At 48.4% G+C, this 24,765-nt stretch overlaps 1 protein-coding gene and 1 long non-coding RNA gene across 5 annotated transcripts in view; one reads left to right on the top strand and one right to left on the bottom strand.

Annotated features, from left to right (window-relative positions):
• Positions 1-21,521, bottom strand: part of CCDC69 (coiled-coil domain containing 69) — a 43,054-nt gene extending 21,533 nt beyond the window's left edge. For 2 of the 4 annotated variants that reach the window (XM_073994618.1, XM_005558302.5), the window contains exons 1-2: positions 21,358-21,521; positions 3,680-3,752 (exon numbers count right to left, since the gene is read on the bottom strand). Coding sequence is in view for 2 of the 4 variants with exons in the window: in XM_005558302.5 (XP_005558359.3) it covers positions 3,680-3,752; positions 21,358-21,405 (121 nt within the window). In the remaining 2 variants the exon portion in view is untranslated. Of the gene's footprint in view, positions 1-3,679; positions 3,756-21,357 lie in introns of all 4 variants that reach the window. The other 2 variants (XM_073994617.1, XM_005558301.5) reach the window with 1 other exon arrangement.
• Positions 10,332-14,638, top strand: LOC141407088 (uncharacterized). Its single transcript, XR_012414295.1, has 2 exons — positions 10,332-10,520; positions 11,021-14,638. It is a non-coding gene; the product is annotated as an uncharacterized lncRNA (long non-coding RNA).
• Positions 21,522-24,765: the final 3,244 nt, after the last annotated feature.

Here is a 24,765-nt window from a genome sequence, read left to right on the forward strand (position 1 = left end):
AGCAGCTGCCTCCTCTTTGGCTGGCCAAGATGTGGCTCTGCAGTTGGCTACAGTCTTCACCTCCTGCTATTATTAAAAATGTATACAAAGGGCCATGTGTCATTTGCTTTACCTGCTGGGGTCCATGAGCATCTGAGCGTGTGGCCCCTCACCTTTATCATCTCCTCAGCTGGTAGTAGAGGGTGCTACTTGAGAGCAGGAAGCAAACACAACCAGGAAGTCTAGTCCATGCTTAAGGAAACTCCAAAACAGGCTCCGCCAATGCCACACCACCGAGTCTATCAGATGCTAGGTAGGACCTAAGGCAGTGGCCATCCTCTCTGTGCCTCAGTTACCTAATACATGGGATCAGGATAATTATGGCACCTACCACATGAGTGAGGCTGAGATGATTAAATCAGGAAACAATGGCAATAAAAATAACAAAAGCAGGGTAGGAGGACTGAGAACTTACCATGCCTGCAACATGGCCAGCACTGTTCCAAGTACCTCAGAGGGATGACTGACTCACCTGCTCCTCACAGCTACCCAATAGTCGTGAGTAATGTTATTACCCCCAACCTACAGACGAGGAAGCTGAGGCTCAGAGGAGTCATGCTACTTGTTCAAGGTCACCCAGTTCAAAATTAAGGAAGCAGGGATATGAACCTACACAATCTGTTTCCACGGCAAATACTCCTAACTACCACCTTATCCTGCTTGCTTGTGCACAAAACGAAATGTAGGCCAGCCACAGTGGCTCACACTTGTAATCCCAGCACTTTGGAAGGCCGAGGTGAGTGGATCACTTGAGCCCAGGAGTTCAAGACCAGCCTGGACAGCATAGTGAAACCCTGTCTCTACTAAAAATACAAAAAAATCCCAGCTACTCGGAAGGCCGAGGCAGGAGAATCACTTGAACCCGGGAGGCAGAGGTTGCAGTGAGCCAAGATGGCACCACTGCACTCCAGCCTGGGCCACAGAGACTCCGTTTCAAAAAACAAAAATACTTGGTGCAGGCGGGTTGCAGTGGCTCACGCCTGTAATCCTAGCACTTTGGGAAGCCAACGAGTCTGCATTGCTTGAGCCTAGGAGTTTGAGACCGGCCTGGGCAACATGGTGGTTGCCCAGGCACTTTGGAAGTACTCAATAAATGTTCCTTATTATTCAGGAAATGTTCTCTAAATATTTATCAGTGCTCACGACAAGCATTAGAGCCTAATACTAGTGTTGTTGGCATTATTATTAATGTTAGGATTATTATTAGAAAATTCCATAAGCGGCCGGGCGCGGTGGCTCAAGCCTGTAATCCCAGCACTTTGGGAGGCCGAGGCGGGCGGATCACGAGGTCAGGAGATCGAGACCATCCTGGCTGACACGGTGAAACCCCGTCTCTACTAAAAAATACAAAAAACTAGCCGGGCGAGGTGGCGGGCGCCTGTAGTCCCAGCTACTGGGGAGGCTGAGGCAGGAGAATTGCGTGAACCCGGGAGGCGGAGCCTGCAGTGAGCTGAGATCCGGCCACTGCACTCCAGCCTGGGCGGCAGAGCAAGACTCTGTCTCAAAAAAAAAAAAAAAAAAGAAAATTCCATAAGCAAGGTCTGGCAATGGATATGGAAGAAATGTGAGGATGAGGACGACCCCAATGCTGGTCAATCCTGTCAGGACAGGAGGAGTGAGCTGGTGCCACTGAGTCCCAGAGGCCATGAGCAGATAGACAGAGGTCAGGTGATGGCAACAGTTAAGATCAGAGAGCCCTGAATTCTCACAATTCATTTGGCTCAAATTTTGGTCCACAAGATTAGTACCAGATTGAGCCCAACTGAAGAGAAGCTTATTAGAAATCAATCAATCAATCTATCTATCTATCTATCTATCTATCTATCTATCTATCTATCTATCTTTCTTTCTTTGCCTTGTGCAGTGGCTCACACCTGTAATCCCAGCACTTTGGGAAGCCGAGGTGAGTGAATCACTTGAGGTCAGGAGTTCGAGACTAGCCTGGCCATGGTGAAGCCCCATCTCTACCAAAAATACAAAAAATTTAACTGGGCGTGGTGGCAGGTGCCTGTAATCCCAGCTACTTGGGAGGCTGAGGAAGGAGAATTGCTTGAACCTGGGAGTTGGAGGTTGCAGTGAGCTGAGATCCTGCCACTGCACTCCAGCCTAGTAACAAGAGCGAAACTCTGTCTCAAAAATATAAAAATAAAGATAAAAAATGAATATATGTATAGCATATATATATATTTTATTAAAAATGCAGCTTCTTCAGCCCCACTGAGATTTTTATTTATTTGGTCTGTGGTAGGTCCCTAGAATCTGCATCTTTGAAGTTCTCCAGGTAATTTTTCTTTTTTTGAGACAGGGTCTTGCTCTGTTGTCCAGGTTGGAGTGCAGTGGTGCAATCACAGCTCACTGCAGTCTCAACCTCCCTGGCTCAGATGATCCTCCCACCTCAGTTTCTCAAGTAGCTGGGACTACAGGCACGCCACCATGCCCAGCTAATTTTTTGTGTGTGTATTTTTGGTAGAGACAGGGTTTCACCATGTTGCCCAGGCTGGTCTTGAACTCTTGGGCTCAAGCATTCCATCCACCTTGGCCTCTCAAAGTGCTGGGATTTTAGGCAAGAGCCACTGCACCTGGCCTGGATAATTCTTATATACAATCAGATTGGATTTTGTGGTTCAATTACTTACGCGGTACTTGAACTTCACCTACAATATTCCCAAAAGCCTCTAGGCTGTAACTAAACACCTTCAGAGATAGGGAGCTCCTCCTATTACCAGGTAGCTCTGACGGTTTTAAATCAGCAACCACACAAAACATTCTTTGAGAATGAGCTGAATTCTGCCTGCATGTTGCTGCTACCCTGAGGCCTTAATACTGACCTCTGTATCACACTAAACAAGGCTCATCTTTCTTCTCCATTAGGGCACTTCAGACACGTGGAGAAAACTGTTGTTTTATGGCAACATATATGTTTTTCTGGATGTAGTAATTTTTATTTTCACACCACGCAAATTTCAAAGAAAAGAAAACAAAACAAAATAAATACTATTTCATTGTATTTAGCTGTATTCATTTGAAAAAGAAAATTACATATTTAAATTAGAAGGTTCCCAGACAATCCATTACAAATTAAAATTGATTTTAACTTATTTTATACATATATTTTTTTCTTTTTCACCTTTTGTTTAGATTTAGGGGTACGCATGCAGATTCATTACCTGGGTATATTGGGTGATGCTGAGTTTTGGGATACAAATGATCCTGTCACCAGGTACTAAGAATAGTACCCAACAGTTTTTCAACCCTTGTTCCCATCCCTCCCTCCCTATGGCCACATCTTCTTTCCAGATGAACATTCTCTGTTCCTTTAACTGTTCCTTATAGGACATGTTTTCCAGATTCTTCACCAGTCTGATCTTGCTCCATTGCACTCCCTCCAATTTTTTTCTAGATCCCTTTAAAAATGTACTTTCTAGAAACATATATAGCACTCTAGGTGTGGTATCAACAGCCCAGAATAGGGAAGCACAGGTCAGGACTATTACTTCCCTGATTTTAGACACAATACTCCTATTAAGGTAACCTATCTAAGATCTCATGAGATATTTCAGTAGCTATATCATCTGTGTTGATTATAAGGTAGGAAACCTCATAGATGGCGGTTGGGGCCTTTGTGGGGCTGGCTACTCACCTGTGTCCCCATTGAGGGGACCTAATTCCTGGGGCTCTGGTCTGGGTGGCTGGTCTGGTTCTGGTTCTTGGCGCTTCTGGAAGAAATGAGATAACAGTGAGGTGTGGGTAGAGGGTGGGAGGTCAATGCGAGGATGGGCTGCTACAATGCGATTCTTCCAAAGGCAAGGCAGGACCTTCAGTTACACTAGACCCTGCCCCATGCCCTGTGCATTAGGGCTGCCTTGCAGCCCCAGGCAGCAGACCCTCTACCAGGGGAGGGGCCCTAGAACAGGACTTCTCATCCCTGTCAGGGAAACCCAAGGGGGAGTTTGACACTGCTTGACCTGTCCCTAGATCCTTGCAGTCTGGCTCCTGTTGCCATCCCTGGGGGCCTCCCAGACCACCTCTTTCTTCTCCCAGGATCTGGCCAGACCTGCTATTATTCTCACTCCAGCTATGCACTTGAGGTGCCCTAAAAACCTCCCGACCCTCAATTCAGAGATGAGTTTTGTTTGGAGAAAACTCACACCATTTTTCTTCTGCTCTCACACCACAATAAGCATCCACATGCAAGACTTCCGTGTGTGTGGGAGGGGCTCTCACCACCGCCAAACAAACAATCAGCTCTGCAGCGGACATCAGTTCTGACACTACCTACCCAGAGACAGTGTCACAAGTCTGGGCCTCCAGAACTTTTGACAGATGGGCTTCAAGTTGAGGTTTCCTTGACCTCCTCTTTGGGTTTGATTAATTTGCTGGAGTGGCTCACAGAACTTGGGAAGACACTTACAGTGACTGGTTTATTATAAAGGATAGTACAAAGGATGCAGATGATGAGATGCATAGGACAAGGTATGGGAGAAAGGGCGGGAGCTTCCATGCCCTCCTTGGGGGCCACCATCCAGGAACCTCCATGTGTTCAGCTATGCGGAAGCTCTCCAAACCCAATCCTCTTGCGTTTTTCATGGAGGCTTCATTACGTAGGCATGATTGATTGAACCATTGGCCATTGGTGATCAACTTGACATTCTAGTCCCTCTCCCCTCCCCAGAGGTTGTCGGGTGGGGCTGAAAGTCCCAAACCTCTAAGAGGAATAACTAATACAAAAGGGCTTTCTGCATCACAAAGCAGTGTCAGTGGCTCCCAGATTTCATAAATGAGTAATTTTTTTAAAAATTTAATTAATTAATTAATTAATTTTGAGACTGAGTCTTGCTCTGTCGCCCAGGCTGGAGTGCAGATGTGCAATCTCAGCTCACTGCAACCTCCATCTCCTGGGTTCAAGTGATTCTCCTGCCTCAGCCTCCCAAGTAGCTGGGACTACAGGCACCTGCCACCTTGCCTGGCTAATTTCTTGTATTTTTAGTAGAGATGGGGTTTTACTGTGTTAGCCAGGATGGTCTCGATCTCCTGACCTTTTGATCTGCCCACCTCAGCCTCCCAAAGTGCTGGGATTACAGCCGTGAACCACCGCGCCCAACCTTTTCTTTTTTGTTTTTGAGAGAGTCTTGCTCTGTTGCCCAGTTGGAGTGCAATTGCATGATTTCGGCTCACTGAAACCTCCGCCTCCTGGGTTCAAGTGATCCTCAGCCTCCAGAGTGACTGAGACTACAGGCATGTGCCACCACACCTGGCTAAGTTTTGTATTTTTAGTAGAGACGGGGTTTCGCCATGTTGGCCAGGCTGGTCTTGAAATCCTGGCCTCAACTGGTCTGCCCACCTAAGCATCCCAAAGTGCTGGGATTACAGGCATGAGCCACTGTGCCTGGCCAAATGAGTAATATTTTTTAATGGGAGAGTTGATATGGGCTGATAAACGAGGATGCTGAAAAAACCTATTTGTAGATTATTATTATTTTTAGACAGAGTCTCACTCTGTCGCCCAGGCTGGAGTGCTGTGGCTTGATCTCAGCTCACTGCAAGCTCCACCTCCCGGGTTTACACCATTCTCCGGTCTCAGCCTCTTGAGTAGCTGGGACTACAGGCACCTGCCACCACGCCCAGCTAATTTTTTGTATTTTTAGTACAGACGGGGTTTCACCATGTTAGCCAGGATGGTCTCGATCTCCTGACCTCGTGATCCGCCTGCCTCGGCCTCCCAAAGTGCTGGGATTACGGGTGTGAGCCACTGCACCTGGCCTAACTTTGTATTTGTAGATTATTTGTAGATTATTACCATTTTAGATTTTTACCATCTAAAATCTATTTTTTTTAGATTTGTAGATTATTTGTAGATTATTACCATCATTTTATAAAATAAAGGACATTTTAATCTTCCAAAATATAGTAAGGAAAAGCTTAAGAACAGTCTTCCAGGAAAGGAGAACTGACATGCTTACTGAACATTACACACTCGCTCACACCATCATTTTCTCATTTCATGCTGGAGAGGTAAAAAGTTGGTTGAAGTCTGGCGGTGGTCACTGGACCAGGATTTGGGTAAAAAAAATGTAAGCCCTTTTGTATGCTTTTCAAGATGCTCTCACAAAGAAGAGAAAGAAAGAGAGAGGGACGAAGGAAGGGAAAGGACAGAAAGGAAGGAAAAAAGGAAGGAAGGAAGATGTTCTAGACTCAATTTTAAGAAACACTTTCGAAAAACAAGTCAGGCCTGGGCGCAGTGGCTCATGACTGTAATCTTGGCACTCTGGGAGGCCGAGGTGGGCAGATCATTTGCAGTCAGTAGTTCGAGATCAACCTGACCAACAAGGCAAAAACTCCTCTCTAATAAAAATACAAAAATCAGGCGGGTGTGGTGGCGCACACTTGTAATCCAAACTACTTGGGAGTCTGAGGCATGAGAATTGCTTGAACCCAGGAGGTGGAGGTTGCAGTGAGCCGAGATCTCGCACTCCAGCCTGGGCAATAGAGTGAGACTCTGTCTCAAAAAACAAACAAACAAAAACACAAGTCAAACTATGAAGATGCTATGAAAATGTTCGACAAAAATTATTTTAAATGTCCTAAACTGAAGAACCACTGAAATACTTCTAGAAAGCATGCTTCTCACTGGGGTGGGTATCAAGGGAAGTCTTCTAGAATAGTCTGCTTCTCCCCCATGGTGCTGGGCACAGAGCCTGGCATATGTAAGCCCCTGGAAGACTGAGTGAGGCATGGGGCCTCCCCCAGGTCCTCGTGCCCCAAATCTGTGAGTAACTGGGCGGACCTGACAATTTAGCTCCCCCACCACCCTGGTGAAGACTCAATCCTCCCTTTCAGGGGAGAGGAGGAAGCCTGGTCCAGGCACGACTCAGAGAAGCTGTCAATGCCAGAATCTGGGGAAGTGATAGCAGCCAGCCTCCCCACCCTGGGCTGGGGGAAGGAGGGAGATAAACACAAATGGTTGTCTCTTCCTTGATGCCACCACTGATTAGCTGAACTCAGACAATGTTTTTATGGGAGCCAGAAGGCCTAGATTCTAGTTCCAGCTCTGTTACAAACTTGGGCAAATCCCTTCACGCTCTGTCCTCTGCTTCCTCCTCTGTGAGGTGGGGATGAGGATCCCATGGTGTTCAAACTCTAAGCTCTCATCTCAGCTCCTCTCAACAGCACTGTGAGGCAAAGGTCACTGCAGGCGAGGAAACTGAGGCTCAAGCAGGTTTAAGACACTGTCACACTGTGCCTTAATGTTCAAATCAGCATTAGAACTAGGTGTCAGAATATTAGAGACTGCAGAGCAGAGTGGTTAAGAACTCTAGAATTCTAGAATCACATAGGTCTGGGTTCAAATACTAAATCCAACACCGTGTGACTGACCTCTCCATGCCTCGGATTTCTCATGAGGCTCTTTTAGGATGAGATGAAATAACGCAATTGCAGTGTCTGGCACATATTAAGAGCTCAAATATTGCATAAGACGATTGCCACGTTTCAGAGACATGGCAAGAACAAAGATCCCACATGATCTGCTTTGGCAGACCTCTTGGGCGGCCCCTGGGTCTCAGGTTTTATCATCTGAAATAAGGTCATAAGCTCATGAAATGCTGCCTTCTTTCAGATAACCACCACCAGAGAATGGTGGAGAACTCTTCTCCACAAACAGCTTTCAGACCACAGGCAGCACGTGGCCTTGTACTTGAGTCCCCAGCTCTTGACAAAACAAGATAACTCCTTCAGAATGGCAGTCAAGGCTATCACCATCTGTCCCCAGTCTACCTCCACTCCAATTTCTTTTTTTTTTTTCTGGCTTTTTTTTTTTTTTTTTTTGAGATGGAGTCTTGCTCTGTTGCCCAGGCTGGAGTGCAGTGGTGTCATCAGGGCTCACTGCAACCCCCGCCTCCCAAGCTCAAGCAATTCTCCTGCCTTAGCCTCCCAAGTAGCTGGGACTACAGGCATGTGCTACCACACCTGGCTAATTTTTGTATTGTTGGTAGAGACGGAATTTTGCCATGCTACTCAGGATGGTCTCGAACTCCAAGGCTCAAGTGATTTGTCTGCCTCAGCCTTCCAAAGTACTGGGATTACAGGCGTGAGCCATGACACCCAGCCCCAATTTCTTAATACTTAAATATTTATAAACATCTTCTTCCAGTTACACCAGTAGTAGGCATTTGTTGTAGAAAATACAGAAAATACATGAATATACAGAAAGAAAATCTCACGACCCAGAGAGAACCCCATAACCTGGTGGCATATATTGTTCATCTACATACACATATTCAATGATATTACATATACTGCCTCATATCTTACTTTTTCAAATACATTATGAGAATTTACTACACAGCATTAACTATTCTGCAAATGTGTTAATTGTAATGATGAGCAGAACATCCCTATGGATGAATTTAGTCATTCACTGTTGAGTGTTTAAATTGTTTCCACTTTTTAATTTGCAGATTATGCTTTAATAAACATATTAATTTAGGCCAGGTGCGGTGGTGGCTCACGCCTATAATCCTAGCACTTTGGGAGGCAGAGGTGGGTGGATCATTTGAGATCAGGAGTTCAAGACTAGCCTGGCCAACCTGCTGAAACCCCGTCTCTACTAAAAATACAAAAATTAACCAGGTGGTAATGGCATGCACCGGTAATCCCAGCTACTTGGGAAGCTAAGGCAGGAGAATCGTTTGAACCCAGGAGGCAGAGGTTGCAGTGAGCCAAGATCGCACCACTGCACTCCAGTCTGGGCGAGAGTGAGACCCAAAAAATAAAAAATTTAAATTTAAATTAAAAAATAAACATATTGTTTTATAAAATTTTATATACATCTAATATCACATGTCTAATATTGGAAGTTTCGACCAATTAACTCACCTTCAAATGGCACACAAGAAGACCAGTTTCAGCAGGGTGTGGTAGCTCACACCTGTAATCCCAGCACTTTAGGAGGCTGAGGCGGGAGGATCACTTGAAGCCAGGAGTTCGAGACCAGCCTGGCCAACGTGGCAAAACCCCATCTCTACTAAAAATACAAAATTAGCCAGGTGTAGTGGCGCATGCCTGTAATCCCAGCTACTTGAGAGGCTGAGGCATGAGAATTGTTTGAACCTGGGAAGTGGAGATTACAGTGAACCGAGATTGGGCCACTGCACTCCAGCCTGGGCAACAGAGCAAGACTCTGTCTCAAGAAGAAGAAGAAGAAGAAAGCCCAGTTTCACTGCAACCTTGCCAACGTGGAATATTATCACTTTTTAAAAAAACGTTGGCAAATTTGCTAGGTCAAAACCAAACCAAAATAACCTAGTGCTACCTATTACATGCCTGCCCCCAACACAGACATCTGTGTGTTCGAGACATCCTGCACTGCTCAAGACCATCCTACTGTGACACATGGTCAGGTCTACCTCGGGCCCCCAGGCTCAGTGCACTCACCATTTCTCTGCTTCTCTCCTGGCCTGCCCCGGGGCGGAGTTAGTTCCTGTCTCCTCCATGTTCCAGGCACCCCTGAGAGTATCCACATCTGGCTGGCTATCTGTCTCTCCTGTTAGCCCAGGGGGCTCCTTGAGGACAGGATTTTGAAATCTATATTGGACTTGCCCCAGTATGTTATGATGCCCGGAACAGTATTTCTTAGGCATGTGGTCTATGGACCTCCTGTACTAGAATCACCTGGAAAGCCCGCTTAACACAAATGTCCAGGCTGCATTCTAGACCTACAGTATGTGTGCTGGGAATTTACATCTTTTTGTTCGTTCGTTTGTTTGAGATGGAGTCTGGCTCTGTTGCCCAGGCTGGAGTGCAGTGGCACGATCTTAGCTCAGTTGCAACCTCTGCCTCTGGGGCTCAAGCAATTCTTCTGCCTCAGCCTCCAGAGTAGCTGAGATTACAGGCGCATGCCACCACATCAGGCTAATTTTTGTATTTTTAGTAGAGATGGGGTTTCACCATGTTGGCCAGGCAGGTCTCAAACTCCTGACTTCAACTGATCCACCCACTTCAGCCTTCCAAAGTCCTCAGATTACAGGCATGAGCCACCGCACCTGGCCAGAATCTCCATCTTTGGCATTCTAGCCAGGTGATCCTAGTGCCCACAGAAGCCTGAGGACACGTGACCCTGAGCTGGGTAGGTCTCAACAAGCAATTACTGAGTGGAAAATCCCCAGGTTGCGGCCCTGACCACTTCCTCCTCAGAGGTCATGGAGCAAAGGGCACCTGCAGTGTGTGTGCGTGGGTGGTGGTTGTGGGGGGAGTTAGGAGGGGGACATAAGAATTTTCCCTTCCAAAAGAGGGGTGGGGAGCATAGGGCTGGAGTGGGGTATCCGGACTATACTCTGCAAGAGGGATGACAGCTTCCTGAGTCAACGGAAACTTGGGAGCAAGAAAGCTGCAGCGGAGGCTGCCGGCAGTACAGGATGCAGGGAGAACCCAGGCCTGGGGTTGAGGCCAGGAGACGCAATTCCAGCTTTACTGTGTGAGTTTAGGTAAGTCATGTTCCTTCTCAGTTGCCCCGTCTGTGAAGGGTCAGGGCTGGAACAGATGCTCTCTTCAGTCCTCCTGAGCTCCAGGGCAGCCCTTCTCCTAAGAAGTCTGGAAATAGAGCCCCTATACCCAGGTGACGCTCACAACTCTGGGGCCCAGATCCTTGCTGTCAAGCAGACCAGAGCCCTGCCGTAGATTCAACCTGAAGCAAACCTGAAATAGTAGGACACAGCTGTCAAAGCAGACACAGTCAAGGTAGAATGAGAAGACAGGGGTCCAGAGCCGTGGAGAGTCACACGAGCTGAGATTGGGACTCGTGAGATGCTCTAGAGTATGCTCTCCTTTTAGAGGGTAAACTGATACATTGGAAGATGTCCCAAAGAAACCGACAGGATGTAGGAGGTGACTCAAAACCAAATTATTGGAGGGGCTGTTAACAGAACAAGGGTTGGTCAGCCTTGAGAACAGGCAGGAAGACCTGACTACTGTCTTCAAATCTCAGCAGGACTGTCACGGGTAGAAACTGCTGGTGTGTCATCTACAGCCTTGGAGGACAGAATTGTGGTTAGGCACGAGGAGGTTCCAGAAGTTTCAGTTCAGTATGAAGAAAAATTTCAGAACCATCACAAACAGGTAGGCTGCCTCACTAGAGGATGGGGCATGGTGGCGGAAGTGAGCACTCCATCACTAGAAGCAGGCAAGAAGAGGTTGGAGAGTCCAACTTCATGCTGGAGATTGGACTAAGTGATCTTTGAGAACCCTGAACTCTAACAGTCTGTAATTCTAAAAAGCATCACTGATGTTCGGCAGGTGAAGGCCTCTGGTAAGCATAAAGAATTTATCTACTACAGGTGGTATGTAAAGACCACCAGCATTAATGGCACCTCAGGGAGCTCTGTTGAATGCTATTCAGGGAGCAGTATTTTGGGGTAAATGGCTGTAGTCACATACTCAAGCCTTTGGAATAGACTCCTAAACTTCCTTCAAATCCTGAGCCTCGTCAGGCAAGAGTGAATTAGGCAGAAGCAACTTGGATAGAAGCCGCCCAGCTATTCCCTACCTTGGGAATCCTAGTAGGATAGAAGGCAAGAGCAGCCCCAAGGGAGGTTCAGCCTGTCCTGCAGACACTTGAGCTAGCCCTCTTTGGGAACCATCACTCCATTCTGTTTGTCAGCCTTCAAGGCTTGTGTATTTCGGATTAAGTGCTTTGTGTCCTCATTGTTCCTGCTTAACTTAGAGAATTTAGTAATTAAAGAAGACCCGTTCACCCAGCTCCTCCTTGTCCCATACATCACAGGCCTGGCTTCCTCTGGCGTGTAGTTCTATCACACCTATCCTGGCTGAGGAAGGTTTACTTGGACCCAGAGCAGGATTGGAAGGGCCCCAGGGGGCAGCTGACTCCAATCCCCACCTCCTTTTACCAGATGGAAAAGCTGAGGCCCAGCGGAGAGTGGGCAGATGCCTTGTCGGAAGCTGCAAAGCAGGGAAGCAGAGCCCTGGGGAGAATCCAGACTCACAGCTGAGGCTGGAGTCCTTTCCAGCCCCCTGATGCCAGGGCCAGCTTTATCTGAGTAGCTAAGCCTGTAGGAGAGAGGTGATTCTGAGTCTTAAGGGGCTCTGGTCACACCCTCCTCAGTATCAGAGCTGCCTTTCCGGTATCTGACCCAGTACCACTAGTTTTGGGATCTAAGTAACCACAGTCAGAGCCCATTGGCCAAGGGTAGAGGCAGGAAGGAGGTGGGGGTGGAGGCCCAAGGGGCCCCACTCCGGGGCCTTCGGGGAGGAAGGGCGGGGCCTAAATGTTCAGGGCTGTTGAGAAATGTTAGTGTTCACACGCGAATTACAGAAGCTCTCAGAAGGAAGAACACCATAAATACAGGCCTCAGCCTCCCCATCTCTAAGATGGGCAGAGATATTCTGCCAAAGTAATGCCTGAATTTGATTTCATTGAAAATCAAACACTGGCAGGGACATTAAAGATTTAATTCATCCCCTTCATATCATACAGTGTGTGGTCAACATTTCCTCACTGGCTGGAGGACAGTCCAATGTGACTGTACAACCGACTTAAGGTTAGAAGTGCCAGGCTGCACTACTCAGCTGCACCAGGGACACAGTCTACGCTCTGAACGCCCGCAGGACCCCCAGAGCACACAAGTCAGGGGCGGATGTGGTCTCCACTGCTGCTGTCTGACCGATTGATGCGGTGTCTCAGGGGAGGAAAGGACCACTTCCTTCTTAAACACCCCTGCACCTGCTGAGCCAGACCACAGCAGACAAGCGTCAGAAAGGCCTTGAGTGCAAGGCCTCACTTCGCAGACAGTGACACTGAGGCCTAGAGAAAGCCTTTCTAATACACCTCTCATTTATTTTCTTCCTCCCTAGAGCTCCCATTTTCTTGTTCCGTATCAGCTTCCCAGAGTGTCTGCTAGTTCTGGTTGCCTCAGAGGGCCTGGAGCTGGCAAAAACACTAGACATTATTTCTAGCATTTGGGTCAGCCTGGCAGGCAGGACCCTGAAGGAGCTGGACAGAAAATGGTGTCAGTAGCTGGATGGGGGTGGGGGAAGAGACAGGCTAAGGGCCCAGATACCTGTCTCCCAGTCCGATGGCAAATTGGGAGTCCAGAGCCAAGGTCCTAGCTTGCCATCTGCTTGCTGTGCGACCTCCGGTGGGCACCCTTCCTTTTCTGTGCTTCTGTTCCCTTCCCTGCATGGCATGGAATTGTGCAATGGGATATGTAAGAGCCCTTCTGGTTTTGACATGCTGTGGATGGGGAAGAAGGGGCATAGTGAGGCCATCTTGCTATCTCATCTTCTGTCGATCCTGTCCTGCTTGTTTGCTCTGGGCAGGGCAGGGGCAGTTTGACACACTCAGCTGTTAGCTTTGGTCATGGAGGGGGCTTCTCTGGAGAGCAGGAAAGGAGGGGCCCTTGCTCAGGAGGCCTGGGTGAGAACCTGGAGCCCTCAGCCCTCCACACCATCCCCTGTTCTTCAGCAGCCAGTGTAAGGGTGGTTGCAAAAGAGAGGGCAGGATTGCCTGAAAGCAGAGAATGACAGAGCTCAGCCACCTCCCAAGTTGCATGCAGCATGCTCCCAATTCTACAGTGGCACTGTCAGCAGAAATAAGTACCCATTAGTGAGGACGAAGAGGATGCACAGGATGCTCAGGGCAGGACTGTTTGCAGTAGGGAAACGCTGTAAACTGGGGACTGGCTGGATACACTCAGGGACATAATACTCTGTCATTTCATTCATATGTTTGAGAGAGTGAAGTAGACCTTTACATACAAACACAGAAAGGCATTTGGTAGAATACCAATATCCAAATTAAACTATTTCTTTTCTGTCACCCAGGCTGGAGTGCAGTGGCGTATTCTTGGCTCACTGCAACCTCTACCTCCCAGGTTCAAGCAATTCTCCTGCCTCAGCCTCCCCAGTAACTGGGACTATAGGCACGTGCCACCATGCCCAGCTAATTTTTGTATTTTCAGTAGAGACAGGGTATTACCATGTTGACCAGGCTGGTCTTGAACTCCTGACCTCAGGTGATCTGCCCGCCTCAGCCTCCCCAAGTGCAGGGATTATAGGTGTGAGCCACCACGCCTGGCCAATTCTTAGGATTTTTAAAGCAATAATGCATTCAAGAATTACTTGTATACAAAGAAATTAACAACAACAAGAAAAAGATACCTCTCTTGGAACCTGAAAGCCTCCAACAGAGTCATGGTACAGACAGGGAAATCAAGGCTGGGGAAGAGAACAGTTAGCAAAAGAGGCAGAAGTGGACCCATTCTTAGAATGACGAATACCAGAGGTTGGGAAGGACGTGTGTGGGGTGCGGGGAATAAAGAAAGGCTGGTCAAAGGGTACAAACATACAGCCAGAAGAATGACTACATTCTAATGTTCCATAGCAACTATGAACTGTATACTTCAAAATAGCTAGAAGAGAGGACTTGAAACGTTCCCAACACATAGAAATGATAAATACTCGAGGTGATGAAACTCCAAACACCCTGACTTAATCCTTACACAGTCTATACACCTAACAAAATATCATTTGTACCTGTCAGTATGTAAAATACTATATATCAATAAAAAATATAAAGAAGCAGGCCCCATTCTTGACTCCCAGTCCAGTGCTCTTTCCTCTACAGAAGCAGCTGCTGGTGTCCAAAAGCAATGGGCCCTGTCTAAGCACCTCCTTGTTTACAGTGCTGCCTCTTCTGCTGCCAAGCTGGGTTCCAAAGGGGAGGCACTGGGTTCTTGCTGCTGTTTTTGATTGCTGGCAAGATGGGGATAGGGGGTGAGAGGGTGGGTAAGGAGCAGTTAACCTTGTGATATGAAAGTTTCTTAAAGCTGCTGTAACAAATTACCACACACTTGGTGGCTGAAAACAACAGAAATGTATTCTCTCACGGTTCTGGAAGTTAGAAGTCCAGATTCAAGGTGTCAGCCGAGCTGTCTCTTCTGGAGGCTCTGAGGGAGGATCTGTTCCCTCCCTCTCTCGCAGCTCCTGGTGGGTGCTGGCAATCCTCAGTTCTCCGGCTTGGAAGATGCGTCACTCCACTCCCTGCTCTTCTCCCTGTGTGTCTGTGTCCCAATTTCCCTCTTCTTGTTGGGACACTAGTCACTGGATTAGGGCCTGTCCAGTGTGACTTCATTTTAACTTGATTGCCTCTGCAAAGACCTTATTTCAAATAATGTCACATTTACAGGTTCTGAGTGAACATAAATGTAGGAGGGGACACTGCTGAATCCAGTAAAGGTAACAGCTTTTCTGATGTCCAGCCCACTAGGAAGGGACAGGGGCAGGGTCACATGGAGCAGTAGAAAATGGCGAGGAAGGCCACAAAGGTCATTGTACACTCAGTGAAAAAAAAACTCCATTGCAGAGAGAGGAGGAAATCTGGAAGTAGGTCAGACTGCATGTCACCTGTCTTGGGGGGGATGCATGGACGTGGATGGCTGTTTTAGGTATAGTACAGTGTTTGGCCTAGATGTTCTGGAAGGTTCAGATTTGAAAATAAAGTGACACAAGATAAACTATTTTTAGGGATTAAGATTCACCTGGCAAGACAAATAGGATGGCCTGTCTTCAGGTAATGGATGGGTTTAGATCTGCTGAAGATGGATGGATCTTCTCTTGCTCCTTCTCTCTGCCAAGGTGGGGCAGCAGGAGCTCCCTCCCCACTGCCAGTCCTGCTGCAGTGGGGCTCCCAGGCTGGCCCTCTCCCCTGGTCACTGGGGACAGCTCACACTGCTGAGGGTGGAGGATGCAGGGGACAGAGTGCCAGCTGTGCAGATGGAAGCCCAAGCACACCCTGAGGTGTCAGAGCCAGAACTAGGGTCATCTGAGAGGCTCTTCCTTTCGCTGGGAGGGTCCTTACACTCTTCAAGTTTATTTTTTGAATATGAACATTCATGAATTTCATACTGAGACCCCTTAGAGCTGCTTTTCCGGGCAGGTCTCAGACTCTTGTTCACTGGCTGATCTATGCACCCTGAGATGTCAGGGCAGCCCCTCCTACCCAGAGTTTCCCTGTCTTGATTTATATAGCCTGCTTCTGTGCAATTAATTTAAAACTTCATCTTTTATGCCCTTTTTATGATAAAAAGAAACACAGTGCTGACATGAAGCATAGGTCCCAAGCCTAACAGCCAACTGAAGCAAAAATGGGAGTCCTTAGGGGTCTAGGAACTCGTCAGGCTCTCAGGGGACCTATATTAGCCACCCGTGAATTCAGTAGAGGAAAAGAATGAAAAATATGTACATGTGCAGAAAATATATCACCAAAGGTCGTATCTCAAAAGGCAGAGAGTATTGGGAATGATTCTAATGTGTTTTAGGTTGCCAAACACAAAAATCTGGTATTTAATCTCACAGGTCTTCCAGAGTGCCCCGTGCATGGAGGCCTGTACTGGCTTTAGCTAGGAAGATTGGTGGGCATTCGTTTCTAGGTTGGGCAAAATCACCGGCTTGGGGGCCATGTACATGCCAATATCTCCATGATGATTGGGGCAGGGCGCTGAGTGCTGCACAGGCAGCCTTCCTGCACATTCCTCGACTGTCCTGCCCTTACCAACGATGCTAGAAGATCAGATCTGCCCACTCCTCCTGACCAGGGGTCAAGGGCTGCTCCCAAATTCCTTCTGCCTAGGATGCCCTCCTGTATAACCCACCTGCCCCACAACTGCCTAACCCCCGCCCATCTTCAAAACTCAGCCAAGATGCCGTCTCTCTAACAGGCCTTCCTTGACCCCCTCTGAGTCCAAAGCCACACTGGCCCCAGGTAGGAGGAAAACACAAGGGATGTTCATCGATTACCAGGGTAGGAGAGCAGACCATGTGTCCAAACCGGTTAAATAAGCCACGGAACAGCCACAGGACATTAGGTAGCCATTAAAACGTCCATGTTTCCATGGACTACTTAACATGCGAAAATGCCCCCGGAAGAATATTAAGTAACTGGAATATAACCATATAAAACATATTCTTAGCTTTATACAGATAGTCATACTCACATCTATAATATACATAGGAAAAAATAGTACAAAGAATGACACTGAAATGTACACAGTGGCTCTCTCTTAATGGTGAGATTAAAAGATTTTTAAATTTCTTATACTTGCCCAAATTTTGAAATTTTGACTCAAAACCTAATAATCAAAACAATTCCATTTTTTAATGGAATCGTAAATATTTGCTAGTTGTAAGCTTGCATCCCCTCTAATATTCTTGCCAAAATGCCACCTGACCCCTGCTCGAACCCTCCAGTGATGGGAACTCACTACCCTTTGAGGCCTTTTTTTGGCCACTTCTTCCTCATGAGTAGAAACCTGCTGGCTTTAGCCTCACCCACTGGCCACAGGGCTGCCTTCTGGAACAACAAGAACAAAGCTGCTTTCCATGCCCCTTGATAAGACTTCAGAGATTTGAAGGCAGAGGCCAGACGTTAGGCTGCATCCTCCCACCCTGCCCACATCAGCCTTCCAAGGACACTGATATCCTTTACCTCCCACGTCCCAAGGTACTTGCCTTGGGTACACTCTAGGCAGTGATGTCCTTAAAACATAACATTAAGCCTATGCCTCCTTATCTCTTTCAGAGGCATCCTTCCTGCTAGTCAGGGTATTAGGGACTCTGTCACATACAGTCTTTCATCTAACCTTTAGAACAACCCTATGGCACAGGAGCTAATACCACGCCTGTCTTACAGATGAGGAAACTGAGGCATGGAGAAGCCAGGCCACTCTTAATTCACTTAGTGGATCTTCCATGCATGTAGTCACGATTGAACCAGCATCCAACCCACAGCCCAGTGTGGTCGACCCACAAATGTTTGCCAAGTTAGTAAACGAATAGGTGAACTCAATTTTAAAGGCCAGGCCCTTGGTGTCTACTGGTTGATTTCAGAATTACCCATGCCTGCACCAGCCTCTTCCATACCATTCACTTCTGTCACCTGGCTTGCTACATGGACGTGCTCATGAAGGGCTGCTGAATGACTGATCCACCGAGTACCTGTCACCTGAGGCCCAGCTTTGGCAGCTGTGCTGAGCCCCTTCTCAGAGGCCCTGCTTGGAACTATGGAGCCGTAGCCACAGCCTTTGGGACTGGAGAGTTCAAACATCATTCCTGGTACTCTGCAGAGTCACACAAAGGCAGTCAGCCGCGAGGTGCCTCCTGAACCGCTCCCCTGGCCCCTCCCCGCCCCCGTTCTACCCTATTGCCCAAGGGAGGCTGGTACCCTGTTGGGGATAGGAAGGCCTCTCCTTACCACCATGGCCGGCAAGCCCCCAGAAGGCTTGTTTCCTTGACCGCTACCCATTCTGCCTGGCCTTCTCCTGAGTCCTCCTGGGGCATGTGACCACATTAGCCATGGTCTTTGCCAAGAAGAAGGGTTTAGGCAGGACCACATGATCCAGATGGTTCCTCAGCACCCACTCTCAGTCTGCTGGGAACCCCATTTATTCATTCCCAGCATTTCAACTTGTCCCAATAAGGCAGTGACCTAGTCCCAGGCCAGGCCTCTCAGGGTGGTCTAGAACATCTAGTCAGCCAAGCCCAACAGGCACCATAGACCACAGAACTCAGCAGACCCCCAGATCCTTGAACCTGGAGGGACATGAGAAGGCATCACAGTCAAGCTCCTGTCCCTAGCCAGGACAATCCTTGCTAAAAGCACCAGCCTCATTCCTTGCTGCCTGCCACCTCCATTCTCCACAAAGAACCCCCTCACGCTGTGCTTTCAGTGGCTTGGCCTTTGCTTAGGCCTTGGCTATGAGTGGGTAATTCCTGCCATACTTTCCAAACCACCCTCCCTCCAAAAACCCTTCCTGCATCTCTCAAGGCTGAATGTGATGCTCCTGCTGCTCCCTGGGCCAACCCCTAGCATGGCTCTTATTTGTCCCTCATTCACTCAAATATCTACTTAGCACCTGTTCCGCGGTCTGCATAAGGCAATGAGCACCAGATGGGGAGTGCAGAAAGCCAGGCTCAACTGCACAGCTTTGCCACCAACTGGCTGTGTGACTTTGGACCCATCATTCCTCACTGAGCCTCAGTTTCCTCGGTAAAGTGGGAAAGATTCTGCAGCTCAGCCTAGCTTTCAGGGCTTCTGTGAGACTGGGCAGGATGTGAAAGCATTCTGCAAACATGCAGGGTGAGTCATGATTATCAGAACCTAACTCCTCTGTAGCCTGAGCTCATTTTCGTCCATCCCATCCCTGGAGTCCCCCTCTCTCCCAGGGGGCTGACAGCCTGTTGGGGATGAACTTGGGAGCTCATGCCTTCCAAGGGGTTAGCACCTGGGTGAGAAACTGGGCAGGAGCACAGCCTACAGGGATGGCAACTTTAAACAAAACCAGCCCATAAATCTTGCCATATAGGGGCAGGGGCCTGGCATGGCTGGGGCCAAGAATGCATGCCAGGCTGTTCTGAGGCAACAAAAGTAAAAGATTTGATGCTAAAGTCATCAAGAAGCCACTGGAAGCACAGCGGGATGAGGTGGAGACAAAGAACACGGGGCCAGGGGACTAGATACCTGCGTTCTGCTCTGCGTTGCTCTGTGACCTCAGTCATGTCCCTTCCCTTTTCTAGGCCTTAACCTCCTATCTGTATAGTGGATGCATCAGCCCAGGTGGTACCTAAAGGCCCTTTCAAACTCAGACAGGCTGTGCCAGCTTTACTTGCCCTTCAGAGCTTTGGCTGTGCCAGGGACAGGCAGGAACAGCTGGTAAGTCTCTCAGAAGAAGCAGGAGCCAAAGAAGCTGTGCTTACTGTGACCTCCTCTTCCAGCTTGTGGAAGGGTCAAGCTCTTCCCTGCTTCCTCTACCTCTGGGTAGACGGAATTCACCCTTGGTCCACTTTGCAAGGTACAAGGTTGACACAGGTGCAGAGAACACAGACTCTCAGATGCTTAGGGATCATCCTGCTCATCACTTCCCATACAGGGAGAAACTGAGACCCAGGGAGCCACAAGGGCTTGCTTGGGGTCACCCAGTATGTTTGTGGCACCACTAGGACTTACACCCAGGACTAACGTCTGCCTACCACTTGCTCAGTTACAAGTCTCAGCTGAGGCTCAGGTCTCTCCACCCTGTTATCCCTGTCAGCCAGCCCCTTCCTTCTACTGATAGAGCCAAGCCTCAGTTTCCCTGTTGGAGTGAGGAAAGACATGAGGGTTTCTAGGTCGGGGGTTGGTGAGGATTTTCGATCTGGTAATAAAGGGAGAGCAAGGAAAGCCAGGAGGTATCAGACAGAGCAGGGAGTAGAATCCTCCAGGCTAGGACAGTACTGTTAGGCAGAAAAACCTGTACTCAGGGCACAAGCAAAGCAGGAGCAGAGGGAGGACTAAAGTTCACTGCAAAACTATTAAATATTGTCACAGTTTGGGACCTCTCTGGGTCTCAAGGGGGAATGATAATAATGCTTATGGGATTATCTAATCCCACCCGGCTAGGGGGCAGGCAGTGGTAGGAAAAGGGGCCAGAATTTGAGGGTCCTCCTTCCCCTCTGCTTCACAGTGTCTCCCCAGGAGGCTATCCTTCTAGCTCCAGGTTCCGACCTTCTGGGCTTGGCAGACCCCAAGGGGCAGCTGGTCTCACTACAAGAAACCTGAGAATTGTCCCCTGGGCCCTAACCCAGCTCCAAGGCCCCTTGGGGGAAGGACAGGAAGGGAGGAGAGGGCCACAGAAGGCAGTAGATCTCCTCCCTCTTTGGCCCCTCCCAGTTACCCCAAGGGCAGCCCACACTCACCAGCTCCGGGGCCTGCAAGAGCCCTAAGACCAGCGCCTCAAACTTTAAAGCGTCATCACCTGGGCATATTGTTAAAACGCAGCTTCTCTCCTGGCAAGACTGGGCCAGAGCCTGAGATTCTGCATTTGTAACAGGTCCCAAGTGATGCCGATACTGCGAGTCTGTGGCACACTCTTCGAGCAGCCCTGAGATTATCAGCCTCTAACCCCGCGGGAAGGAAGCCGAAGGCCCAGAGAGGTCAAGTCACTTGTCCATGGCCACACAGCGAACAGCCCCAGACCGAAAGCAGAGGGCACCTGCCACAGACACACGACATCTCCCCACCCGAGGCAGCGGGAATCAGCTGCCGTTGCCTGGCCCGGGTGCCGTGTTTGTAAACTCGGCTGCTTGGTGCGGCTCCGGTCGGGGTAAAGGGCGCCTCCCAGCAGAGCCTCCCTCGTCTCTGAGCCGGCCTCTCCAGGTTCTCAGTCCGGTACCCCGGGCCGACCAGAGAGAACCCGGGGCGCCGAGTCCCCTAGGCAGAGCGATTCCGCACTCCCCTCTCCTCGGAAAGCAAACTTCTCCGCCGGCGCCCTTTACCTTTTTCGGGGGTTTGCAGCTGCTCAGCCTGCTATGTCTGCAGCCCATCCTCCTCCGGGGGCTCCCGGACGCCGCTTCCCAACTCCGGGGCCCCCAGAGGAGCCTGCGGTCCGGGCCCCGCTGCCCGCTCCGCGCCCGCCGGCTGCGGCTGCCGGCGAGACCCTGAAACTGAACCTGGAAGCGCTGTATTGAGCCTGAGCTGGGGCGGCCGCGCGCCGTAAATACCCGAAGAGCGGGGCCTCCGCGTAGCCTGCAGGGCCAGCGGCGCGGCCACCCTAGAGGCAGGTGACCAGAATCTTTCTAAATAATAGGAAGCTCTGGTCAGGGCAGAAACAAAAACCTTGAGGAGCAACAGATGCTTTTCCAAACCCTCAGCTAAGAAAGGGCCATGGGAAAAAATAATTGAAACAATTATTTGATAAACTAACAGCTATCATTTATTGAGGGCTGTTTTTGTCCCAGTTGTTTTATACATTTTATTTATATTTCTTGCCATATCCGTGCAACAAAGGTATTACTTCCTCCATTTTACAGGTGAGGAAAATGGTGTTCAGAGATGCAAAATGATTTGCCTAAGGTCACATGGCTAGTAAGTTACCACAGCCCAGAGATAATCCAGTTCCTTTTTTTTTTTTTTTTTCTGGCGCTATCATAGCTCACCGCAGCCTCAAACTCCTGGGCTCAAGCGAGCCTCCCAGCTAAGCCTCCTGAGTAGCTGGGACTACAGAGGCACACCATCATACCCAACTAATTTCTTTTCTTTTTTCCAGTCTGATTTTGAACGACTGCCCTCAAGCGATCCTCCCACCCTGGCCTCCCAAAGCGTCGGGATTACAGGCTTGAGCCACTGCACAGAATACAGTTCTAACTCCAGAACCTAAGCTTTGACTCAATGGCCTACAAATAAATAATAATAAGTTTATTTTATTTATTTATTTATTTATTTATTTATTTATTTATTTATTTTTGAGACAGAGTCTCGCTCTGTTGCCCAGGCTAGAGTGCAGTGACACAATCTTGGCTCACTGCAACCTCTGCCTCACAGGTTCAAGTGATTCTCCTGCCTCAGCCTCCCAAGTAGCTGGAATTACAGGCAAACACCACAACACCCAACTAATTTTTGTATTTTTAGTAGAGACAGGGTTTCACCATTTTGACCAGGCTGATCTCAAACTCCTGACCTCAGGTAATCCGCCCGCTTTGGCCTCCCAAAGTCCTAGGATCCCATGCCAGGCCAATAATACTAAGTTTAATTTTAATGCCTCCTTACTTCTGGGCTGATAGTTTTTTTCCACCTCACAAGCATCTGTAATATGCATCTTGGATGGATGTTATTCATCACAACAACCTCTTGAGGCAGGCCAGGTATGGTGAGACTATGAGACATAAAATGTCAGTGTCTAGGAAAAGGAGCTTTTGTTTATCTTCACTTTGTTATTAGCTGAGGTTTCTGGAAGGGCAATGCAGGAAAAAGATAACTAATTTTGAAAACCAGTGTGTATGCCTATTTGTGTGTATATTGGAATATTAGAGTCAGGGCCAAAACTCTTGGAAAGGTGTGCTGCGAAAAGTGCTTAGACTCATGAATGGGGAAAGAATATGAGACCTCAAAAAAATTGCTCCCTCCATAGAGTACAAAACCAATTGCAAAAGTGTGTGAGAAAGGAAACTAAGGAAATGTGATATTAGGTTCTCAAAAGCAGGTATAATAGAGAATGGCGGCTCACAAAGTGTGATTCCCAAATCAGCAGTGTCAGCACTACCAGCTGCCTTTGTTGGAAATGCAAATTCTCAGGCCCAACCCCTGGCCTAAAGTCTGGGGATGGGGCTTAGGAATCTATAGCTTCATGAGCACTCCAGGCATGTCTGGCCCGGGCTACATTTGAGAACCCCTGCCATAAGACGTGCTCCACAGGTCCTGAAGAAACAGGGTATACTTAAATTATACCTAAATTCACAATGTTTATTGGAGCAGTGCTTGTGATTAAAAACAAAGAACACAAAGCAACCTAAACAGCCAAGAAAAGAAGCTTGGTTAAATATCTTATGCTATATCCATAAAAATAGGATGCCACATAACCAGCAAAAATACCGAAGATGAATTTTTTTGTGTTACAAAACGTAACAAATTCATTTTCATTAAAAAGAAGTATTGAGTGACTACCACTGTATTGGTGAGATTTTGAAATTTTAAAACTGTTTTTTGTTTGTTTGTTTGTTTTTTGAGACAGAATCTTGCAATATCGCCCAGGCTGGAGCACGGTGGAGTGATCATGGCTCACTGCAGCCTCAATCTTCCAGGCTTAAGTGATCCTCCCACCTCAGCCTCCCGAGTAGCTGGGACCACAAGTGCATGCCACCAAGCCCGGCTAATTAAAAAAAAAACAAAATGTGTAGGCCAGGCACAGTGGCTCATGCCTGTAATCCCAGTACCTTGGGAGGCCGAGGTGGATGGATCACCTGAGGTCAGGAGTTCGAGACCAGCCTGACCAATCTGGTGAAACCCTGTCTCTACTAAAAATACAAAAATTAGCCGGGTGTGGTGGCAGGCACCTGTAGTTTCAGCTACTCGGGAGGCTGAGACAGGATAATTGCTTGAACCTGGGAGGCGGAGGTTGCAGTGAGCCTAGATTGTGCCATTGCACTCTAGCCTGGGCAACAGAACGAGACTCCCTCTCAAAAAAACAAAACAAAAAAAACCAAAAACGTTTTTGTAGGCCAGGCTCAGTGGCTCATGCCTGTAATCCCAGCACCTTGGGAGGCTGAGGCAGGTGGATCACCTGAGGTCAGAAGTTCAAGACTAGCCTGGCCAACATGGTGAAACGCTGTCTGTACTAAAAATACAAAAATTAGCCAAGCCTGGTGGTACATGCCTGGGATCCCAGCTACTAGGGAGGCTGAGGCAAGAGAATCACTTGAACCCGGGAGGCAGAGGTTGCAGTGAGCTGAGATCATGCCACTGTACTCCAGCCTGGGCAACAGAGGGAGATTCCGTCTCAAACAAACAAACAAACAAACAAACAAAATTTATAGAGGGTATCACTATATTGCCCAGGCTGGTCTTGAACTCCTAGCCTCAAGCAATTCTCCCACCTCAGCCTCCCAAAGTGCTGGGATTACATGCATGAACCATTGAGACTGGCTTCATTTCCTTGTATTAAAAAATGAGGGCCAGGCGCAGTGGCTCAGGACGCCTGTAATCCCAGCACTTTGGGAGGTCGAGGCAGGTGGATCATGAGGTCAGGAGATGGAGACCATCCTGGTTAACACGGTGAAACCCCTTTCCTACTAAAAATACAGAAAATTTGCCTGGGCATGGTGGCCGGGTGCTTGCAGTCCCAGCTACTCGGGAGGCTGAGGCAGGAAAATGGCAATAACCTGGGAGGCGGAGCTTGCAGTGCCAAGATA

This window comes from Macaca fascicularis, chromosome 6 (genome assembly GCF_037993035.2).
Source record: "Macaca fascicularis isolate 582-1 chromosome 6, T2T-MFA8v1.1".
NCBI lineage: Eukaryota > Metazoa > Chordata > Mammalia > Primates > Cercopithecidae > Macaca > Macaca fascicularis.